Here is a 21481-nt window from a genome sequence, read left to right on the forward strand (position 1 = left end):
AAGCACCAGTGTAATTAGGCATAATTACAATAAGGCATGTGTGCAGGCTTGTCTAGTCAACAGTTATTTCTATCAGCAGCATGAAAATCATCTGTCCACCAGATCAGAGCAGCACTGCTTCCAAGCCTGCAGAAGATCCATGTGAAGAAGTGGCTATTTGTATAAAGTGAGCATATTGTGGAGTAATTATTGGCATTGGGAAAATCTCGTAATTAGAAACGAGTGGGTATTCTTTGTTTGTAAACAAATTGCATTTTGGTTCATCAGAGATGCTCCTTTAAGAACAAACTGCAGCAGATGCTGCTTGTGTTCCCAGTGATTGAAAGGCCCCACCTGAATAAGCTATGAAAGGGTCACAATTGCATTTAACCCAGTGCTTTACTGGACAGGAATGCTCTTGGCAGGGGCTGCAGCCAGGCTTGCAGAGCAGAGCCTGGGGGCTGCTCATCAATTACACAACCTTCTCCTGGAGGTCCTCTCACAGGCACTGGGTTCAGGAGGGGCTGCAGCTGTTGCCACCTTGTACAGGGCTGGCCACATTCCCCACAGCACCACCAAGATGAATCCTCCAACATTAAAAACTGTGGATTTGCATTATGAGACCTCCCAGCAGGATTTTCCATCAAAAAATAGTGAAGGAAATACCCTACAGTGATGACTGAAATCCATGCTCCAAGTATCCAGGTAGTGGCAATCCCATTTTCCTGCTATGTGCACACACAAGCACGGAGACTAAACAAACACCAGAAAGTAAACCGGAATTCTCTGCTTGCACCTCACATGAAAGGTTTCCTACTTGGGGCCTATTAACAGTGGAAGGTTCAGGACAGGAGATCAGGGGCAGAGTCACAATATTATTTGTTTTAAAAATGTCTGGGTTGACAAGATGGCAGGTTTTTAAACTGATGTTTATCTCTGTGAAGGTCAACATCCTTTTTGGATCTTGTTCCATTTTCTGTTTGTTAGCTATTAGGGGCTTCTTTTGTGTTTTTTTCTGTTTTTAAATCAAGGGTTATTTTTAAAAAAAAATACAGCAATAAAAGAAAAACAAAAATAAAAGGAGGAAATAGGAAAAGTCAATTGAGCATGGTATAAACTCCACTACAAACATGGTACAAACACCACCACCTACTGTCCAAAGCAGGACGCTAAAACACTGGCACAGATCTAGACAAAAATTCAGGAAAGGGACAGCAGTCTCAACTGCAACAGAAGGCAAAAGTATTTGGTGTAGAGCAACACAGCAGCCACTGGATTCATTACAGGCAAAGGTGGGGTTAACTTGCTTTTCCCAGGCTATAATGGCAGCCACCATACTCTGAAGTTTAGCACCAAAGCTGCTTTGTGTCACTATTTACGCCGTCGGCTCATTTAAAAAGTTTGAAATAAATGAGCAGATCCATTTGCTGCATCTTGTTGGATAATCAATTTGAATAGATTAAAAATTAAATTACAATTTTGTCTCAAATACCTTTAAAAAGTGCAACTATTAAGCAACAGCCTCACCTTTGCTTAGGATCTTTCTTCAGCAAACCTGACAAGAGGGATTTTGCTTCAGGTGACAATGTGCGTGGAAATCTGATCTCCTCCATAAGGATCAGTTCAAAGAGCTTTTCATGGTCCTGATTGTAGAAAGGGAGCCGTCCACACATCATTTCATACATCACAACTCCTAATCCCCACCAGTCCACTGCACGGCCGTAGTCATTATCCTCCAGAACCTGCAAATTGCAAGGAAAAGGCTTTAGAAGATACTCCCACACCAGGCATGAACACATGAAGCAAAATTTACCCCAGCAAGTCCATCTTTGATCACACAGCCATATCTACCAGCAGAGTATCTGCAGAAGAACCATGTGAAAAGAACTGGCATCCACGCTCACCACCCTGAGTGAGCAGAGGGGGGAAAAGGAGGCAGCAGGAGTGTTACAGCAGCTTCCTTGTCTTCTTTCTCCCATCCTCCCTCACATTACAGTCATGATAAGCACAACTTTGAAAGTCCAAAGGCCAAGAACTCTTCTCACATTACAGAGCTAGCTGTTAAACTCTCACTTATTCATCACAAACTGTTCCAAACGGGATCCAAGTTTTTAGAAAAAATCCCAACCCACCAAGGAGCCAGTACATGAAGAAAAGGCCATGAACCTGTTCCTTCACAAGCAAAAAGCCAAAGATATCCATCATCTTCTTATCAACCTGCACCCCAAAGTTGTGGCTCTGCACATCCTGAAAGACCACCCACAAATACTCAATGACTAATCTATATAAAACACTAAGAGCCAGAACAACACTTCTAACACTTGACCGGCTCTCAGGCTGTAAAATGGCGGCCAAACTGTCAGGAAATGTTTCCTCTCCAACCCTTTGCCCTGCTCCAAAGGCACTCCTGCCTCTGCTCAGAGGGCTGCAAACACAGGAACAGTCAGTGGGGTGGAATTCTGCCAGTTCTCACAGCAAAAGGAGCCCAGCACAGCTCATTCTTCCCTTCCCCTGGGTACTTCTACCTAGCAAAGCAGCGGCTGGTGCAGGGGCTCAGGACCCCAGCAGCTCTCTCCACCTCTCCTGCTTGCTCCAGAGAAGCCCTGCCACAGTGCATTTCTGATCTTGTGCACAGCGGGTTGCTGAAGGGAGTGGGGAGTGTTTTGTGGCCTGTGCCAGTGGATGTTACCAGGACTTCTCTAGACTTTGTGTCTCCTCTGCAGTTGTCTGTAGCTGACACCAACATCTCATGTTCCAAACCCTGTCCTCAGGTTTTAGTTATCATCTTTGCTCTTTGCAGGGACCTGCACTGAGCTGCTTACTCTTGCCAAGAGCATGAACCACAACTGCACCACCACCCTGTTTTCTCACTGGACAGTGTCTGTGTGAGCTTTACATTCCTGCGATTCAGAATACTTAACATTCAAAATTAAAAAGGTAAAAGAGCCCAAGTCAGTGCAAGTTTAACAAAAGCAAGGCCTTTACATCTTATAAATCTTGATTTAAAGGTTTTGCACATAAAAAAGCACCATCGAAGCACTTCACAGAACAACTGTTTGCACTCTGCCTCTCTTTATTCACTAATTATTCCCCTTAATTATCTGAACGAGGGAGAGGGCCTGCAGTAAAAATCAAAAGGCTGCCAGGTATTGGATTACCCCACGTCGGTCTATTTCCAGCATCCCCGGCCGTATGATTCACACCAAACGACAGCTGGCTCTGCAGCTGCCCCCTCCATGGACGCGGCCGGCACAGCTGCCGCCGGCTGGGATTCCAGGAGCCAGCCCCGTCCTTCCTTCCCGAGGCACGGCAGCCCTCGGCTCATGGACCCTGTGTGACAACGCAGCTCAGGGATTCCAGGAGCCAACCCCGTCCTTCCTTCCCGAGGCACGGCAGCCCTCGGCTCATGGACACTGTGTGACAATGCAGCTCAGGGATTCCAGGAGCCAACCCTGTCCTTCCTTCCCGAGGCACGGCAGCCCTCGGCTCATGGACACTGTGTGACAATGCAGCTCAGGGATTCCAGGAGCCGGCCCCGTCCTTCCTTCCCGAGGCACGGCAGCCCTAGGCTCACCACGGACATTGTGTGACAATGCAGCTCAGGGATTCCAGGAGCCGGCCCTGTCCTTCCCGAGGCACGGCAGCCCTCGGCTCATGGACACTGTGTGACAATGCAGTTCAGGGATTCCAGGAGCCGGCCCCGTCCTTCCCGAGGCACGGCAGCCCTCGGCTCAGGGACACTGTGTGACAATGCAGTTCAGGGATTCCAGGAGCCGGCCCTGTCCTTCCCGAGGCACGGCAGCCCTCGGCTCATGGACACTGTGTGACAATGCAGCTCAGGGATTCCAGGAGCCGGCCCTGTCCTTCCCGAGGCACGGCAGCCCTAGGCTCCCCTCGGCTCACGGGGACTGTGTGACAATGCAGTTCCCGCTCTGAGTCACCCCGCTCAACCAGCGCTTCCTGTTCACACTCCCCTACGCTCGGCTTGCCTAAAATAAAACACTCACACGGCCTCTGATTTGTATTTTTGTTTTTTAAACTGCTGCAAGAGATGCACTAGGAGAGACTGAAAGAAAAAGAAAACCACAGAGGTCTTTGCCGTGCACGTAGTTAATGTAACAGGTGCTTCTGAAACGCAGTAAACACTTCACATGTTACTTTAAAAAGTGCATTAATGCTCTGTATTATAAACTAGATTACTAACTACAACCATTTCCTTCACCTCCATTAATTTTAAACTAATTATAAAATGCTTATTTCTTCAAAGTTCTTTAGCACAATGAGCATATCATCATATTAATGACTGTGTAGAAGAGAGCAATGCTGTGAGTATCAAAACTTCACTGTAACAAAAAAAAATATTGCACTCATCCATGATTTATTGCAAGACACTGGATAGCTGGGGAGCAGTAAAGTAACAAGGTCATTTCACCTAAATTAAGGGATCATAATTTCTTAACGAGCAGCTCTAGACTGTTGTGAGATGGAATTCAAAAGAGAAGGCAGAACAGCTGTACACATCACAGCCATTGATGCATCTGACACATCAAAGTTGACATGGTTCAGTCACTGTCATCCATGCATGAGATTCCAGTATGAACCTAAAAACAACGATGCAACAACTGTACAGACACACTGCTGTGCTGGACTCGAGTTACAAATGCAGACAGGAGCACTGTCACCCCTGCTTTGAAGGATGTATGACCTTAAATGCACAGATCATTTCAACACAATTTCCAGATTTTTGCATGCTATCAACCAGATGACAAGAGCCTCCCCAGAATTTAACACTCCAACTCACAGATGGGACTTGCAAGTAAGGGAGAGAACTGAGTAAATCAAAAGGATTTGTCCTTCAGGAGTTTTGGATGAGCCAACTCATCATAAATATTAAAAAGAAAAAATAATAGCAAGTAACAGAACAGAAAGAACAGCCCAACTGCTTGCACAGGGAATCCCCACATTCCAAGTTAGGAAAAACCAAAACAATAAATATTTTTAGCGTCCTCATAAAATCCTTGATGAGAAACTGAAGTTCAGCAATTGATTTTAAGAGGGAAGCTAAAATAAAAGGCATGTTTATGAATAATAAACACTCTGTCATGCTGCTAATTACTCTCTGCATCAGTAAATTTCAAATTGTGGGGCATGGACCCCAATTTAGATTCACTGAAGACTTCTGGTGATCCATGGAAAAGCTGGCAGTCATCATGAGACTGGCTCCGCCTCTTTGCTGCAAGCTACTTCGACAGGTGCCCATGTTCTTCATTATTACAAAGGACTGGAGGCCCTTGAAAGCAGCTGTGAGTTTAAAAAAAAAACCAAAAACAAAAACAAAAACCAAACAAAACCCAAGAGCATGCTGCCACCATTATGAAAGCAGGAGCACAAAAGCACTGATCAGCAAAGACATCAGCTTGCAGCAGAAATATTCCTCCTCCACGCTGGTTTCCCATCTTTGTTACTTTTGCACAGTTCAGTTCAAGGCAGGTTTGCAATGTTCAAGTCTCTCAACTCAGAGGAAAGCTGTGCCAACAATCCATAACCTGCCGGCAGCCCAAGGCTCGCTTCTGTGCGTGCTCCAAGCAGGATGGAAATGCAAATGCCACGGGACACAAAGCCCCACTGCAAGGGAATCAGCCCTGGTGCAAGGCACCCCACCTTGGCTCAGGCTTCCTACAAGTTCAGGAGTTTGCTCCCACACAGCTCAGAGTGTGCCCAGAGCACCGAGTGTACACGCACCCCCTACAACCTGACCCCACTTCTTATCCATCGCAACTCACCCCCAGCTCTAACACCACCTCTGCTGCACAACTCAGAGTGCTTCCAGGAACAAACCTGCAAACATGCATTTGAATTTTGCACTTGAAAAGGAAAAAGAAAAATCTCCACAAAAAAATTACCCAAAACTGTTTAGGAACTGAGATCCCCTGCCTGGATTTATTTCCTCTGAAACTGGAGTGCTCAAATCAACACTGAGAAATATCCTGTGCTTTTATAAGTCGTAAAACAGTCAGCACTTCTAATGCATGCCATGCTAAATAATGCAGAAACAGCTTGGTCTGTCCTGTTTCTGAAAGCATGTCACCTTTGACTGCCCTCAAACAGTAAAAGAATTGGACAATACTTCTACTTCTCAAGTGAAGTCCTACTGATAACCTTTCAAATAGGAAAACACATAGCAAGCTGCAAAAAAGATAATCTATCATGAAATATTTGAAGTGATTAAAAGGGCTTTTTTAAAAATTATGTATTTGATACAAGAAACAAGCACTGTTCCAGTAAAACGTACATATTCTGTCAAGTGGAAGAAACTACCCCGCCAAAAAATTATCATGTATCATTATGCTAAAGATGTGTTCCAGATCATGATGAATAAAGGAGTCTCAGGATGTGTAATTATATAACAGCAGTTAGTGCATGAGCACATCATGGCACAGGAATTATTCTGTACTCCTACTGCTACCACGGAAGGCGTGAAAGAAGGCAATTTAACACAACAGCCAACATAAACATACCTCTGGTGCAAGATACTCTGGAGTGCCACAGAAAGTCTTCATTGTTGCTCCATCCTTGATGCCTTCTTTACATAGTCCAAAGTCTGTTATTTTTATGTGTCCATCTTTATCCAGCATAAGATTTTCCAACTGGGAAGAAAAGCCAAATTAAAAGACATGATTACCTGTAACATACACTAATCCTGAGCAGGATAATCAAAGACATGAATTTTGCAGATCAGTTTTGAACCTCATCCTCACTGGGGTCATAGCCAGAGCATGTAAAATGTAAATATACATTTGTAACATTTTGCTCAGTTCTTTAGGGAGCATAAAGTAACTAATTTGTAGTCTTGGGGTAACCAACCATATATACAGGAAGAATGCAGAACATAAACATTGTATTTATGCTTCTACAGTATCATCATCAATAGAACACCAGTTCTTTAGAAAGTGTATTAAGCATTCCCCCTCACACAACTTCATCCCTGCTTTTACTCTGATTTTATTAAATAATCTGTATCAGTAAGTAATAGTATTAAATAAATAAAACAGAAATCATATGCAAGGTTAAGGAACCACTTCCCATAAGACCCTTTTAATGAGAATCACTGTATACATTTACTCAGCTCAGCACATGGTATTCATCCCACCCTGAGCCTCTAATTTTTGAGAAAGTCACACAGGTATTAGGACAGTTTCCTCAGTGTATCAATAAAGTGCATTACAGGGGAATCACAGTGATATGGAGACAAAATCCCAGCAGAGATCCCAAAATTACTCTGACATAGTCTGGGAACATTACAGAGCATGCTTCATTTCAGAATGCCCCTAAATAAACTACCAGCATCCCTTCATCCTGTCCTGAAAACTCTTCTCAGGAAGAAAGAAAATGCTATTGTTGCATTTTCCTCAAGAATTTCTCAAGTCTGTTTGCCCTGAGATACCTTGTTTGGTTGGGGTTTCTTTTCCCCTTCTGTGCTCCCCAAACAAATGAGTAACTTGAAGCACAGGCAGTTTTCTAACTGCAAGCAGCTACTATGAAGATGATGTGAGCACACTGCAAGGAAGCACAACGTCCATGCAGTGTGAACTTCCATTCCTCTGGTAAAACCAGAATTATGTTCCACCATGCAGAAGCACCAGCAAAATTTCTCTCAGAACATAAGCAGGCAAGTGAAAATGAAACCCCTGTAGCCCAGTAACCCTTCAAGTTCTCTGAAATGCTGCCAGAGTCACAATAAATGCCTTATGCAGCTTCTTGGACTATCAAAGGGTTTAGACATCCTGTAAAGTCCAGCCCAACAGCTGCAACAACAGTTTGGATAAAGTTCAGTCAGGAAAGGATTTCTTAATAGCTCAGGATCATTTGCTTTTTTTAACAACAAACAAAAAGCCAAACCCCAAAAGCCTGAAAATTATTTTTCTACATACCTTCAAATCTCTATAAACCACATTCTTCTCTGAATGCAGGTAATCCAGCGCTGAAACAATCTCAGCCCCATAAAACCGAGCGCGGTCTTCAGAGAAGACACGCTCTCTTGACAGATGGAAAAACAACTACAAGAACAGTAATTTGTTAACTTCAAATGTTTCTGAATTATGCCTTGCAGTTCACAAGCCATCCTGCTTGGATGATGCTATTAACTAAGAGAAAACCCCTTCCCACCCTCACCCAGCTGTGTTCCCAAATGTGTTAAAAAGCATCATAAATTAAATTATTAGATAATTATGTCTCATATTCACAGACACACACTGATAACCAGTACATGTACTACAGTCTTACAGGGTCAGAAAATTATAAAACTATTTTTGACTGAACTACAATTCCATATTAAATCTAAAGACTAATGCATGATTTAAAAGAAATGTTAATATACCAACTTTTCCTTCCTGACAGTAATAGCAGTCAGCAGTTTCTAGTTCTCCCTCCAAGTATACTCACAATATTAAGTGTTAAAACCTGTCTGACAGCTAGAGCAACTATAAAGCAACCTTGCCTTCTTGAACTTCTGAATGTCAGATTACAATATACTGCTGTCATGTAAAATATGAACCTATGCCCAAAACCTCTATGTTCTAAAAATGGAGTTGAAAAAATTAAGTCTTACTTCTTCACATTAGTTAAATCTGTGAACATCTCCATTTAATTGAGACAACTTGGATTAATTAGAATTGCAAAAATGGGCCTTAGCTAAATAATTTCAAGCAAAATTAGCAGTAGAACAGGAAAATCCTAAAGTATTAAACATTATTGTACTTCTCTTACCTCCCCTCCATTAGCATACTCCATAACAAAACACAAGCGATCGTGTGTCTGAAAGGAATACTTTAAAGCCTGAAACAGATTTAAACCAAAACTCAGAAGACAGATCATAGTGACATTTAGAAAAGCATTTTTAATAGATTTTCAGAAGCAGACATGAAATTTTCTATTTTAGTAAATGTTTTGTCCTTAAATCTTATATAATAGTTTTATTTTCCTGTTGCAGCTGAGGAAACTGCCAACTTATTTCACTAAATAAATTTAATAAAACATTAAACAAATTCCTTGCAGAAGCTATCATCACCTAAAATGCTGCAAAACAAAGTTCTGGCCCATTAACAGGGACTCAAAGTGTACCAACAGTGACAGAAGTTTCTTCCTCTGGCCACAGGTTCAACTGAGAGAACAGAGGCCACAACCAAACCCTGGAGCACAAAGTTTCACCACACTGGCTACAAGACCTCTTATATGAAACACAAGTATTTTCACACACCAGCCCCCTGGCCTCTGCCCTGCTGCCTGCAACTGCTCCCTGCTGACAGCCTGCCAGGGGATTGGCCAACACTGGCAATACCAATTTGTGAGCAATTCACAAAAACAGACCAGATGGAGGCTGTGATGGAGAGTCACAAGGTGCCTGTGTATAGTCCTGTCACATGGATTTCTGTGGCAAGAGTAACATCAACTTATTTGCCATAGTATTAAGATTTTTCATCACAGAATGTGCTGAGCTGGAAGGGGCCCAAAAGGATCATCAAGCCCAACTCCTGGCCCTGCACAGGACCACCCCAAGAATCCCACAAGGGACCTCAGAGTTTCTTGAACTCTGTCAAGCTGGTGCTGTGACCACTTCCCTGGGGAGCCTATTCCAGGGTCCAACTACTCTCTGGGTAAGAACCTTTTCCTAGCACCCAAGCTAGACCCTGTCTTGTAGCTAATGTCTCAAGACAACCCTTGTTCTGGATATCTGGGTTTATAAAAGCATTAAAAAGAAAATACTGAATATGATATTGTTGTCTTCATTATGAAGGGTGGCACTTTTAAACCAGTCATATTTTTTCTGGAAAAATGAAGGACCAGGTTTTAGACATGTCAACATTATTGAGTTTACTCAATACAAGCAATATTTACTTCCAGAGGTCATGCTTAAAAGGTCTGAGTTCCAGCTAAGCCCTTGTACCTGGCCAAATGAAACAACCAGGATCCTACACAGTCTCTTAGAGGCTTTAAGCAGTTGTAAAAAATTTAAAGACAACATGTAGTAAATATTACAAACAAAATCTTGAGATGGAACTTGGATATCTGAACTCAGCCCAGAGAGACTACTGGCACTGGAGGTCTAAAATGAGAGTATGGATTGACTTTACAATTCAAAAGGAAAGCAACAGATAAAGCACAGTCCTGCTCTTCTCCTTCCCATTCCACATGCTCCTACCACTATCCTTTGGCTGGCATTACCAGTGCTCTGATTCCACTGGTGAACTGTATCTGGGAGCTTAAAATAACAAAGACAAAATCAAAGGTTTTTCTCCCCAGTATATCTTCCTGAATTTGTTTGTCACAAAAGCAGAGTCACTCTGACCTCTGCCACAAAGGGGAGACCAAACATTTGAAGGGCAAGGAAAGCAGATACTCCTCTCAAGATAGCAATTAAATGGGTGAGCCCTAATATCAAACCACAGCCTGAAACACTGTCTTCAAGAGGTGCTGAAGACCTGTCCTGCAAGAATCAGAAAACTTGAAAAAGCATTTTCATTTATGTGCCCCTAAAATGGAAGGTTATAGAAGTACACAGCCACTCTGTAAACACAGACCTCAGATGCATTAAGAAACAAAAAATAAGGAAAGCCTTGGTGGTGGGGATATCAAGTTACACTGTGCAGAGGCAGAAATGCTTACTGTTAGGAAGGGGTGCCGAGAGTTCTGTAAAACCCGGTTTTCTGTCAGCGTGTGCGCTACTTCATCCTGAAATGTAAGCAGAAGGAAATCAGCAAAGTGATTCCCCAGATCAGGGGTCCATTTCAAACACTAACAGAGCAATTATTTACAACCATTCTAAGAATCCTTCCCATGACTTTGACAAAGGCTGCATCAAGGGTAAACCACATCCCAAAGTTTCCCATCTACTCACCTTTGCTACAATAACTTCCTTCTTCAGAATTTTCATAGCGTAATACCGTCCAGTTGCTTTTTCTTTAACTAAAATGACCTTTCCAAAAGTGCCTTTTCCCAGTAGCTTAAGGTATTCAAACTCATTCATGGTCTGTTAACGATACAGATAAAGAAGAAATGAATTACACGATCTAACAAGAAGTCTATTATTCTCAGACCAGAATTTCTCATTCACGTGAGAATGCATCGCATATGTCGCACATGTGGGTTTTTTAATCCTTTTGTTTGGTAGAATTCAGGAGCAGAAATGATTCTTCCACAAAAACGAATGCCACTGCACTCCCAAAGATAATCAATCAAACTATCTACAAAAAACCATAAGCTTTCAATTAACTGAATGCTCTGTTGCATGACTCAACACTGAACTGTACAAGTAACACTGAACATATTAATCCATAGCCATTCTGATCTCTTAGCCAGTGCACACATTCATTAAAAGGCACACGCTGCTCTGATTCCAGGGATTAAACCCACACCTTTTTTCTGATGTTCCCCACCTCTCTAGGAGATCAGTTTTCTTGTGTTTCATTGAGCAGTACCAAAAACCAGAGACAAAATTACTCCCTGTAAGGTCTCTATCGACTCACTCAATGGGACTTTTGAAAGGGCTTTCCAGTGGTTCATGCACTCTGAGTTGGACATATGGGGGAAATACCAACCAGATATTCTCATGAGGTCAGAACAACACAAAACACTTACTGGCAAACTTTAGAAAATCAGGCAACTTTTGCTTATGGTTTACTACAACATCCAGTCAACATAAAACACTTCTCACAGCATTAACCTGGACCATTCACCTTAGCAAACTATAAATCTATTCAATGGTAAGTTATATTCCAACAAGAGGGAATGAGGAGAAAAAGACAGGAAAGATCTAGAAAAGCACACATATAGCTACCAGCTCCTGGGTTCCAGATGTGTTCAGACAGAAACTCCAAGAACAGGTAGGGTCTAGACCAGGTGATGGCCTTGTGTTTGGCCCTAAATATCCCTTGGCCTTCATGGGTCTTTCTCCCAGGTGGGACTTGTGGTCATTTGGCCTCTCAGGAGCAGGGTTAGGGGAGAAAGGAGCACTGCCTCTGGTGTGTCAGTGACTGGCAGCTCTGCCAGGCTGGGATACAGGCTCTGGGGGTGGTGGGGCACTTCACTGTCTCACCAGGACAAGGCCTGACTGTCCCCTTCCCCCACACACATGCAGCCTAACATTTCCTGAGACATCTTTCTAGTCTCTGACAACCACCCTATGCCTTGAGACAAGACCACAGTAATGGTATCTTTCCCCTTGTGGTCTGATCTAGCAGACAGAGCAGAAAGGAAAGAAGAGGAAAGTACACTAAAACTCATACAATGGGCAATTGCTATTCCAATAACCAAAACATAAGTCTAGTTAGTATCCTACGCAGTTCAGTGCTTCCCACTCCCTCCTCACTGCAGGTGAGGTGAGATGCAAATCAGGATCTGGGGGAAGAGTTCATGAACCATTCTTAAGGCTGCAGTGCCTGAAGAGTCCAGCAGTTTAGTCCATGATTTCCTGTGTATTCCTTGAGACAGCACTCCTTTTCTGTAAGGTCTTATACAATTTTATGCAATTATTTTTTGTACTGGCTGGACTTGTAAGCTGGGCTCCAAAATAGCTTGGTGAGTTCAATTTAGGATTCTCTACGACTTATTGATAGTGCAATACATTGCACTCCTTGTCTAACTCTGTAAGGATCAATAGTTAGGCTGTTTTGCCTTTCGAAGACCATTATCTTATAGGTTCAGGTATCAGCACCACCTGAACAAATATACATGTCCCAGTTGCCACTGTTATCCCTCCCACCAAGCAGGTTTCAGGGGGATTTCCAGAACCTGCACCCAGGGAAAGAGGAAGAGGTCAGTGGGCACCATGGGGAAACAACATTCAGTAAAATTCTACTAACTAACCAACTGAATTGCCTCAGGGGTGGGGTCCAATACACACCAACACTCAGTCATTCCAACCTCCTCAGCACATAATTTTAGTCAAGGCCCCAGATACTTTCTAACTTTACCAGACTCTTCAGCAGTTCTCAAACCCCAAATTTTTTTCTCTTAATCACTTATGCCTTCTTTATCTACAGCTGGAACTTCCCAGCTCCATTGTCAGCTCCTTTTCTCCTTCATTCCAGGTCCACCAACAGTTCAACATTCCCTGCTTCTGTACAATCATGCCTCACACATTGCTCATTATTACTACACACATTTCCCTCAATACAGTAATTCTGTATTCTTCACTGAAAAGATAAGAAGAGGTTGTTTCCATCATCATATGAAATCCTATGTGTGAGCTCCCAAAACTAAACTGGAGGGAGGAATCTTACCACCCACTCTGGCAACCAGAGAGAAAATATTAATAGCTTAAAATATTGCAGCAACAAACTTATACAAACATATATGAACAGAAATATCTTCAAACCCTTCAAGACAAAAACATGTAAATGCTTGATGCAGCAAAGGAGAGCAACTCCTCTGTCCTATCACCACTTCATCCTCTCATGGAACACTTATAGAAGGAGAAAGTTTGGTCCCACTCAGACCTACTTCAAAAAGAGGAAGCATCTACTTGGCAATCGTTTGTGTTCTCTGCTATAGAAAGTTTAATTGAATAATTAACAGTCTGTGAAAATAACCTTAGAACATATAAAAAATGCAACCATCACTAATGAAATGTAAGTTATCTAGTACCTTAACAACACTGATGAGCATTCTTACCCATGTAGGCCAACTTGAATTAGAGTAGCCAGCCATTCTTTTGAGGCCTTTCCACTTTAGACAAAACAGTTTTCATTGGATCTACATATTCTGTTACATCCAGTTTTGCAAATTTGGACTCCAGTCCAAAAGCCAACAAATAACATCTATTTGTTCTATGTGTGTGATGTTAGAGTGGTCCTTAGGGAAAAGGACACCACCCTCTTTTCTTTCTTGCTCACTACCTTGAAACTTGCTACTACAATTGTTAGGTACAAAGTCCTGCTAGGATGGTCAACTAAACCAGAAGCAAACAACTGTGCTGGAATACTGGGGACACTGTTCTGAAAATATAAGATGACAAACCATTTAATGTATTTCATTTTAGATTTCAGATTTCACTGCAGCTTTCTCTCCAATGGATTTGCTGTTTACTATATTGTCCAATACAGTCACTCTGTGCTCCTCTTTGTCCGGAGCTGACTTTAAACACGTAATTTACATGTCTCCAGCTGCAGATCTCACAGCTGTGTGTACAGTTAGAGTCCTTTCCACTTCTGCTTAAGCAGCTCTTCATTCCACTTCCAGACATACACCCAGTCTTCTGGCTAGTCAGGATATACTTGAACATGCAGAGTTATTACCAAGACTAAAACAACAAACTTGCACAGCGACAAAAGTAATTTCTCCCCCAGAGGTTATGGATTCTGCAGTCCCACCTCTGGCCTCTGGTGGTGGCAAGGCTCAACACTCCCTGTTGCCAGGAGGAGGCAGGGTAGGAGGAGCCTGCAAAGCTTCATTGCAAATACAGGGAAACTTCGAGGGTATTTGAATTCAACATCCTCTCCCACTTTTTGGAGCTGGCACAGAGAGTTTTTTGTCTTGGGCTTGATCCTTAAATTTTGCAATAAATAACAATAACACTGGAGAAGGCCAACAGGGCACTGGCTGTTTCCCATGCACTGGTTGGAAGCCCACTGTCTGCCATACTCTTCCAGCAATTTACCACATGTTGGAGTGGGGAGAGGGATGACTTCTTCCCCCTCCAACAAATTAATATACACTCCAACAGGTTTAAACTTTTCACACAACAGGTCACTCCCACCTCAGAAAGCTTTGTTTCACTCCCCACCAGCGAAAATTTTTAAAAATATTCTCAGTTTTATTTTCTTTAGGAGGACTGCTAATTTTCCTTGCAAATTAACCAATTCTGTTGCAGAGTGTGATATCATCACCATCACTTCTGCCTTTGGATAGCAGGGCTTGGAGTGAGGGGCAGTGGGGGTTGGCTTTGCTGAGACAAATCCCTCCTCCAGGGAGTGGAGGGAGGTGACATCAGTAACATCGTGCTCAGGGAGTCCCACCTCTTCATTTTTTACCGATGGGCGGCGTTTATGGTTTGGGGAGGGGTTTGGCTTTGTTGCATCAAGCTCCTCCGAAGAGCTGAGATGGTTGAAATCACTGTCAGGGAGGCACAACTCCTCCCCTAGGCTGGATTCCCTGGTTCATCCCCCACAGCTTCCTCAATGGTGTTAATTTTCAACTCTAAAGCTCTTTGGTTCCCGCACAAAGTTGTTTAACAGGTTTCTCAGGTTTCGGGCTAGTTGCTTTTGGGCTGTTAATTCTCACTCCACCCTGAGGCGAGCTTTTGTTTCAGCCTCCGAGGCAATCTGCAACTTCATCAGCTTTTTCTCTGGCCCTTCCAACACGTGCTTCTTTATCTTTCTGGGCAGCCATTTAGGACTCCGAAGTGGAACCCTACCAGGCAGTTTTTTCCTTTCTTTTGACAAAGCTCCAATATACACCTGTGTTTTCTGCCAGATTTTCTCAGACCACACAGCTGTGTCTGATCAAGCTTCTATACCTGGGATTCCATGACCTTTTTGCCAGAAAACATACGTTTTGACTGAAAACTACCTTCTCTTTATTCTGAGCTGGACACACAGAAGAAACACCAACCAGATATCCTCAAGAGGTCAAAACAACACAAAACACTTACTAGCAAACTTTAGAAAATCAGGCAACTTTGGTTAAGGTTCACTACAATATCCAGTCAATATAAAACACCTTGCACAGCATTAACTTGGACCATTCACCTTAGCAAATTTTAAATCCATTCGATGGTAAATTACTCAAAATATGCCAAAAAGAAGAAACAAGGAGAAAAAGACAGGAAATATCTAGAAAAGCACACTTACAGCTACCAGCTCCTGGGCTCCAGATGTGTTCAGACAGAAACTCCAAGAACAGGTAGGGTCTAGACCAGGTGATGGCTTTGTGCTGGACCCTAAATATCCCTTGGCCTTCACTGTCCCTTCCCCCAGGTGGGACTTGTGGTCATTTGGCCTCTCAGGAGCAGGGTTGGGGAGAAAGGAGCACTGCCTCTGGTGTGTCAGTGACTGGCAGCTCTGCCAGGCTGGGATACAGGCTCTAGGGGGATGGTGGGGCATTTCACTGTCTCACCAGAGCAAGGCCTCACCTGTCCCTTCCCCACACACATGTACCCCTAAATATCTTGAGGCATCTTTCCAGTCTCTGACACTGCATCCCAGATCAGCCATTTACTCTGATTAGTTTCACCATGAAGAAAAACACTGCAGGAATCAGAGGCTGAGCAGAGACTGTACCATTGGATCAGTGACCATTGCCAACATGGCAACAATAGGACTGCCACAACCAAAGGCTGCTGCAGCCTCAGTTTGGGAAGAAAATTAAGATGCTCCCAACAGCAAACTTCCATATTTTTCCCTAGAGCTGGGTGAGGAGATTTTCTGCCAAATTGCTCAATACAGTTGATGTCAGGACCCCAATAAGAATTTTGGTTATCCTCACTAACATGTCCAGGAAGAGACAGTCACTGTTTCAGGAGACTGTATCCATCTGATGAATTAGGTAGCTCTTACATTACTATTAAGAGCTGCTCAGCAAGAGCAGGATCTGTTCAGCCAAAGAACCAGAAGCCTGCTGGCAAGCTCTGACACAGGTAGCATTAAAGTAGCCAACCACATCACTCTGAAAGCACTGACATGACACAAGGGCAACATACAAGCTTAGTGAAGACACTGGTGGATATCTTGTTATAGAAAAGCTTCATCGCTTTTCCCAAAACTGAAAAAAATTTATGAAAGTGGGTGAGGATGACAATGGTGAGATGAAGACACAAGGAAGTGGCCACCTAAAATCCACAGACAATGGATTTGCATGGGGAAAGGTTCTATCAATTCCCTCTTGCAGGAACAGGTGGGAACACTTTTGAAAACAGAAATACGAAGAGAACACAATGGGGTAGAAAGAAATAAAGGGAAGTTGAGGACAGATACCTAAAAAGGCTCAACAGGGCAAAGATCTCCTCTGGCACATACTCATGTCATGGAAGGCCATTCCTTAGCTGGCCCTCTGCATTCAGACTAGGCAGTGCCTAATGCAAAACCCCAAGTTGTAGGAGCACTATGGACAGACACTGCAGTGTCTGGCTGCAGTTAGCCTAAACCCTTAGTTCAGAGCAATTAAATCCACGGACCCACCCTAAATCCTCCAAATCCATCAGAATACCTCTGCACCAGTCTGCAAGGAGTTTAGAGAATCACAAGGTCCAGCAGGAGCTTTGGTTTCAGGCTCTGTACCACAGGAAAATGGGCAAACCAAAGCCAGACCTGAGCTGGCCTTGAAAGCCATCCAGTAAGGACACGTGAACTCAGAACTCTGGCAGACCCAGGCAGGCTCTGCTCAGCTGAGACAATTGTTTCCTCCAGAAGCTGCATCTACAGCCAATCATGTAATTGTAAGGGGTATAGACAAGACTTGATGGCTACTTCTTGTCTATATTTGAGAAGACCTAAAAAAAGAATCATTCCTGCTATACCCACTTACCACTTTGTGTTTTGGCTTTGTCATAGAAACTTCCATTTCTTCGGCACCTGAATTATCACTGGGAGAGCCAGATCTGAAATCCATCATCTCTTCCTCTTGTTTCTTGAGGCTGTCTGCTACTGTTTGGATGGCTTTTGTCCATTCTTCCCTGGCAAAATATAGGCAAAGGCATTAATTACTTGTGGCTTTAGATGACCATCTGCCATGGCAAGGATCACCAAGGAATACAGAGCCACTAATAGTCTCTCATGAATCAATGGAAGATATGATGAATATGTGCATTTTCAAGCACTGTAAAAATGCATTTTTAAAATCTTTATTAATCATACTAGAAACAAGAGACAACTGAAGTCCTCCCAGTCTGGACATAATACAAGACTTTTTGGATAACAGAATTTCTAATGGGCATTCAGTCAACAGCTCAGGATATGACCTGGTCATACAGAGATTTACATAACCAAAACAGACTTGCCAAAACAAAAAGCAAAAGGCTTACACAAAGCAATTAAAGACAGTTTCTAAATTTCTGTGGTGTACTGAAACACACATCCAACTCCTGGGGACACTATGGCACCTCTTCAAACACGTATCCTGAATTTTAGTGCTGTAGTGGCAAGAGATGTTCTTGGAAAAGATCTTAAAGCTCAGGACACTTGGTTATTCTTCTGTTGTAAAGATGATGACGTTATTACAGCAATTGCTGTGTAAACTTTAGCAGAATGTCAGCAAAAGCAGTGACATTTCATCTTAGGCACAGGTCTTGGTTACGATAAAGTTTCCACAGCTGTTTCAGCAACCAGTGCTCTAACGTGACCCCTTCAACTCCCATGGAGACAACTTCCACTCCAGTGTCCTTGGAGAGATTTCACACCTTTGAAGCTACTGAAGTGAAAGTTCTTGGCCTTCACTCGATTTCACTGCAAATTTATTGAACATAAAGAATACAACTCATAAGGGCTTCCAGGGTCTCAGGACAGGCTTTAAAGACACACACAGGGGCTGAAGACACATCCAGTGGACAATCTGAACTTGCATGTTTACTGTCTTTTGTATATGCAGGGAACAGGATGTGGTGATTTAGTTGGTGTTTCTAGGGACTGCTTAAATTCTACTCCTAAGGACATCCCAGGTAAAATATTTTGCAACTACAGCAGGTTCAGCAGCAGCCAATGCTGAACAACTCTGTGCACAATCTGCAGTGCAGCTGTGCCACCCTTATCAATGTCCAATTTTTCACTGGTCCTATGAAGCTGTTTTTTTCTTTTTCAAATCATATCTGAACATGTGAGTGTCCATTTATAATGGATGCAAGAGGCAGATCATTCCCCAGAGGAAGCGAAGTCCATGGGAAAAAGTATCCCACACAAGATTTTAATAAAAATTGCACCACACAAGGTCCTTCTTGCCTTGTGCATTTTTATTTTGGATTTTGCCTGAATTGTGCACAATTCATCCAGCCCTGTATGGGGCAGCAAGGTGATGTCAAACATTCAGAACATTCTCCCTATCCTCCCAGCAGAGACTGCTCCATTCACCATCCCTAACACATTCTCTTATTTACTAGGCATATTTTTACATTCAAAATTACTACAAAAAGAACAACTTCTTCCATACTTTTCTCTCTTCATTTTTTCCAAAAAAGCAAACATTGGTTCTAAAGGCTTATAGAAAGCTAAAGGCATATTGACCTTCATATCTCTTTTGTTACTGACTTGGTTGAGATCTCAGCCCTCCTGAAGTGAGTATCTTTGATTTCTGGGATAACAGAATTTCACCCTCAGCTTTTACATCTCAAGAGTACACAACAGAGGTGACTAACACTCTGAGCCCTGAAGTGTCACAAAGCTGACTTAATTGGCTAGGAGGGAACAAAACAAGACTGAAATACAATCTTCCCCCAAGTGGAAACTGCTATTCACTCCCTTTAGGGTCAGTGACCACGAAGTTCCTAAAAGAAACAACGACAAGTTTCTTTTTCTTTGCTTTTAATTTGACTAAACCTTCTTCTGATAATTGTAACAGAATCAAAAGCAATAATAAGGAGCATGCGAAGTGCATGCAAAGGCTATGAAAGAAATAAATAAGTAATTCTTGGTAGAATTTACTGGTCTTCAAAATAAACATGTGCTAGGATCATATCTAGGGAGGACCAGGATTTTAAGATACCCACTCCCTTAGGGCAATGATACTGGAATAATTTGAGTTCAGTTTCTGGAGAGCAAGTAAATATTTAAATACTCAGTAGTCGTATTATAGCTGTGCTGGAGAACTGTTCTCTCTGGAGGTAAGAGATCAATTCTCCAATGATGAGAGCACAGGATGCAGCTCTTAGCTTTGTTTCCTAAAAGATGAAACAGAAATCTGCACCTGCAGCAGATAACTATCACCTTTATTATCTAATTTGCATAAAACATTAGCAATCAGCAATGATACAACTAACTTTTCCTTTAGAAATTGGGTGTCTAAATAGACTTTAAAAGGTCACTATTTTGATACAACTCAACTCTGCCTGAATCTCTATTTCATTTGTGCTCATCCTTCCAGAAACTCCCAGGTCAGAAACCCTTCATTTTACATACCACAACATTTCCATTGAGAAATGAACCTTACATTCCAGAAATAACTACCTGTGTGCTGCTACACACCTGCACCTGTCCATTTTGGATACCCAACCTAGCAACAATTCACTTACAAACACTGCTCAAAATCCACTCTCTGGAACCCTCCCTTTAGGGTTGCTTTTATACTGCAAAATGCACTAAAACTGAAGGCACTCAAATTCTTTGTCACTTTTCAGTCCAGACGTACATCATCTGATAAATAAGAGCTTCAGCAGAGGACTCACTATTAATGTTGAACACTTGCATCTGCTTTTGCAAGGAGTTTATGCATTAAATATGAATGAAACATACCGCTCCTCTGGAGTCTCCACATGAAATGTTCTTTCAATTACTGTGGTCCACTGGAGGCATCTAATGATAAATGTGTTTGGTTTAGGTCGCTCTGTCTTCATCAGCTGGCACTCTACCACAATCAAGGAAGAAAGAGTCATGGTACATAAGCAGGTTTAAATAATCATTTGTCTTTATTCTTATCTAGCAAACTGTTGCAATTAATCAGCCATAGAAATCTCTGTAAGTACTTCTTTAGGAGACTTGAGACAATTTACTGTGTTGATGAAACCAATAAATAGCTTGGGAGATAGCCATCTAAGCAGCTCTGAAATCAAATTCTGCTTTGAAAGGCTCCACATTTGGTCTGCCCATAGAGGTAAGCAGAAATGTGATGTGATAACACAGAAGCCATTCAGACTCAGGTCCCATACTCTAAAGGTCATGCAGAGCACAGCACACGGCCAAAGCCATTTGTTAATGTAGCAATTACATACACTGAAACTGAAGTCAAGCCCCCACATCCCTCCTATTGACTTTCCCACGTAAAACCCTGTCCATGGATTCCAGGGAGCTGCAGGAAGAACATCTGATCATTTTGCAGCAACCTGATGAAGATCAGACTCAGCATTTCCAGTCCTCAAACACTAGAGGGAACATCAAACTGCAAAGGCACCCCCTGGGAAGACCCCGTTCCAAAAGCCTTCGGGAGAGCTGCAGCAGTCGGGTGCTGCACGGACACGCAGCGAGCAGCTTCCATCCCTGCCAGGCTCTAAGCACAGCCTAAAAAGGCTACAGAAGTACAGCTACATGCTAAGCCACTACTTCCTTTATCAAAATGTTCTGTTGAGAGCTGAGTGTAATTTTTTTTTATTTTAAATTTTTAAATTGTTTTAAAATGTTTTAATTTAAATTTAAAAAAAATTTTTTTTTTAATTTTTAAATTTTACTTTAAGCTTCTTAGGATATTACAAGTGTTTATCCTTCAAATTTGGGCCAGAAAATGCTCTGGGATAAAGGGTATGCTTTAGCTCTACTAACAGAGATCTGAAAAACAGAAGAAAATCAATGAAATAACAACAGGAGCCAAACCA

General features: G+C 42.5%; 1 protein-coding gene across 3 annotated transcripts in view; it reads right to left on the reverse strand.

Moving 5' to 3' along the window:
- Window positions 1-21481, reverse strand: part of AKT1 (AKT serine/threonine kinase 1) — a 79044-nt gene that overhangs the window by 12745 nt on the left and 44818 nt on the right. For all 3 annotated transcript variants that reach the window (XM_030948563.1, XM_030948561.1, XM_030948562.1), the window contains exons 4-11: window positions 20409-20520; window positions 17497-17644; window positions 10874-11005; window positions 10642-10707; window positions 8746-8814; window positions 7911-8036; window positions 6498-6626; window positions 1507-1721 (exon numbers count right to left, since the gene is read on the reverse strand). In XM_030948563.1, the coding sequence (XP_030804423.1) occupies window positions 1507-1721; window positions 6498-6626; window positions 7911-8036; window positions 8746-8814; window positions 10642-10707; window positions 10874-11005; window positions 17497-17644; window positions 20409-20520 (997 nt within the window). The remainder of the gene's footprint in view (window positions 1-1506; window positions 1722-6497; window positions 6627-7910; window positions 8037-8745; window positions 8815-10641; window positions 10708-10873; window positions 11006-17496; window positions 17645-20408; window positions 20521-21481) is intronic.

This window comes from Camarhynchus parvulus, chromosome 5, assembly GCF_901933205.1.
Source record: "Camarhynchus parvulus chromosome 5, STF_HiC, whole genome shotgun sequence".
Lineage (NCBI taxonomy): Eukaryota > Metazoa > Chordata > Aves > Passeriformes > Thraupidae > Camarhynchus > Camarhynchus parvulus.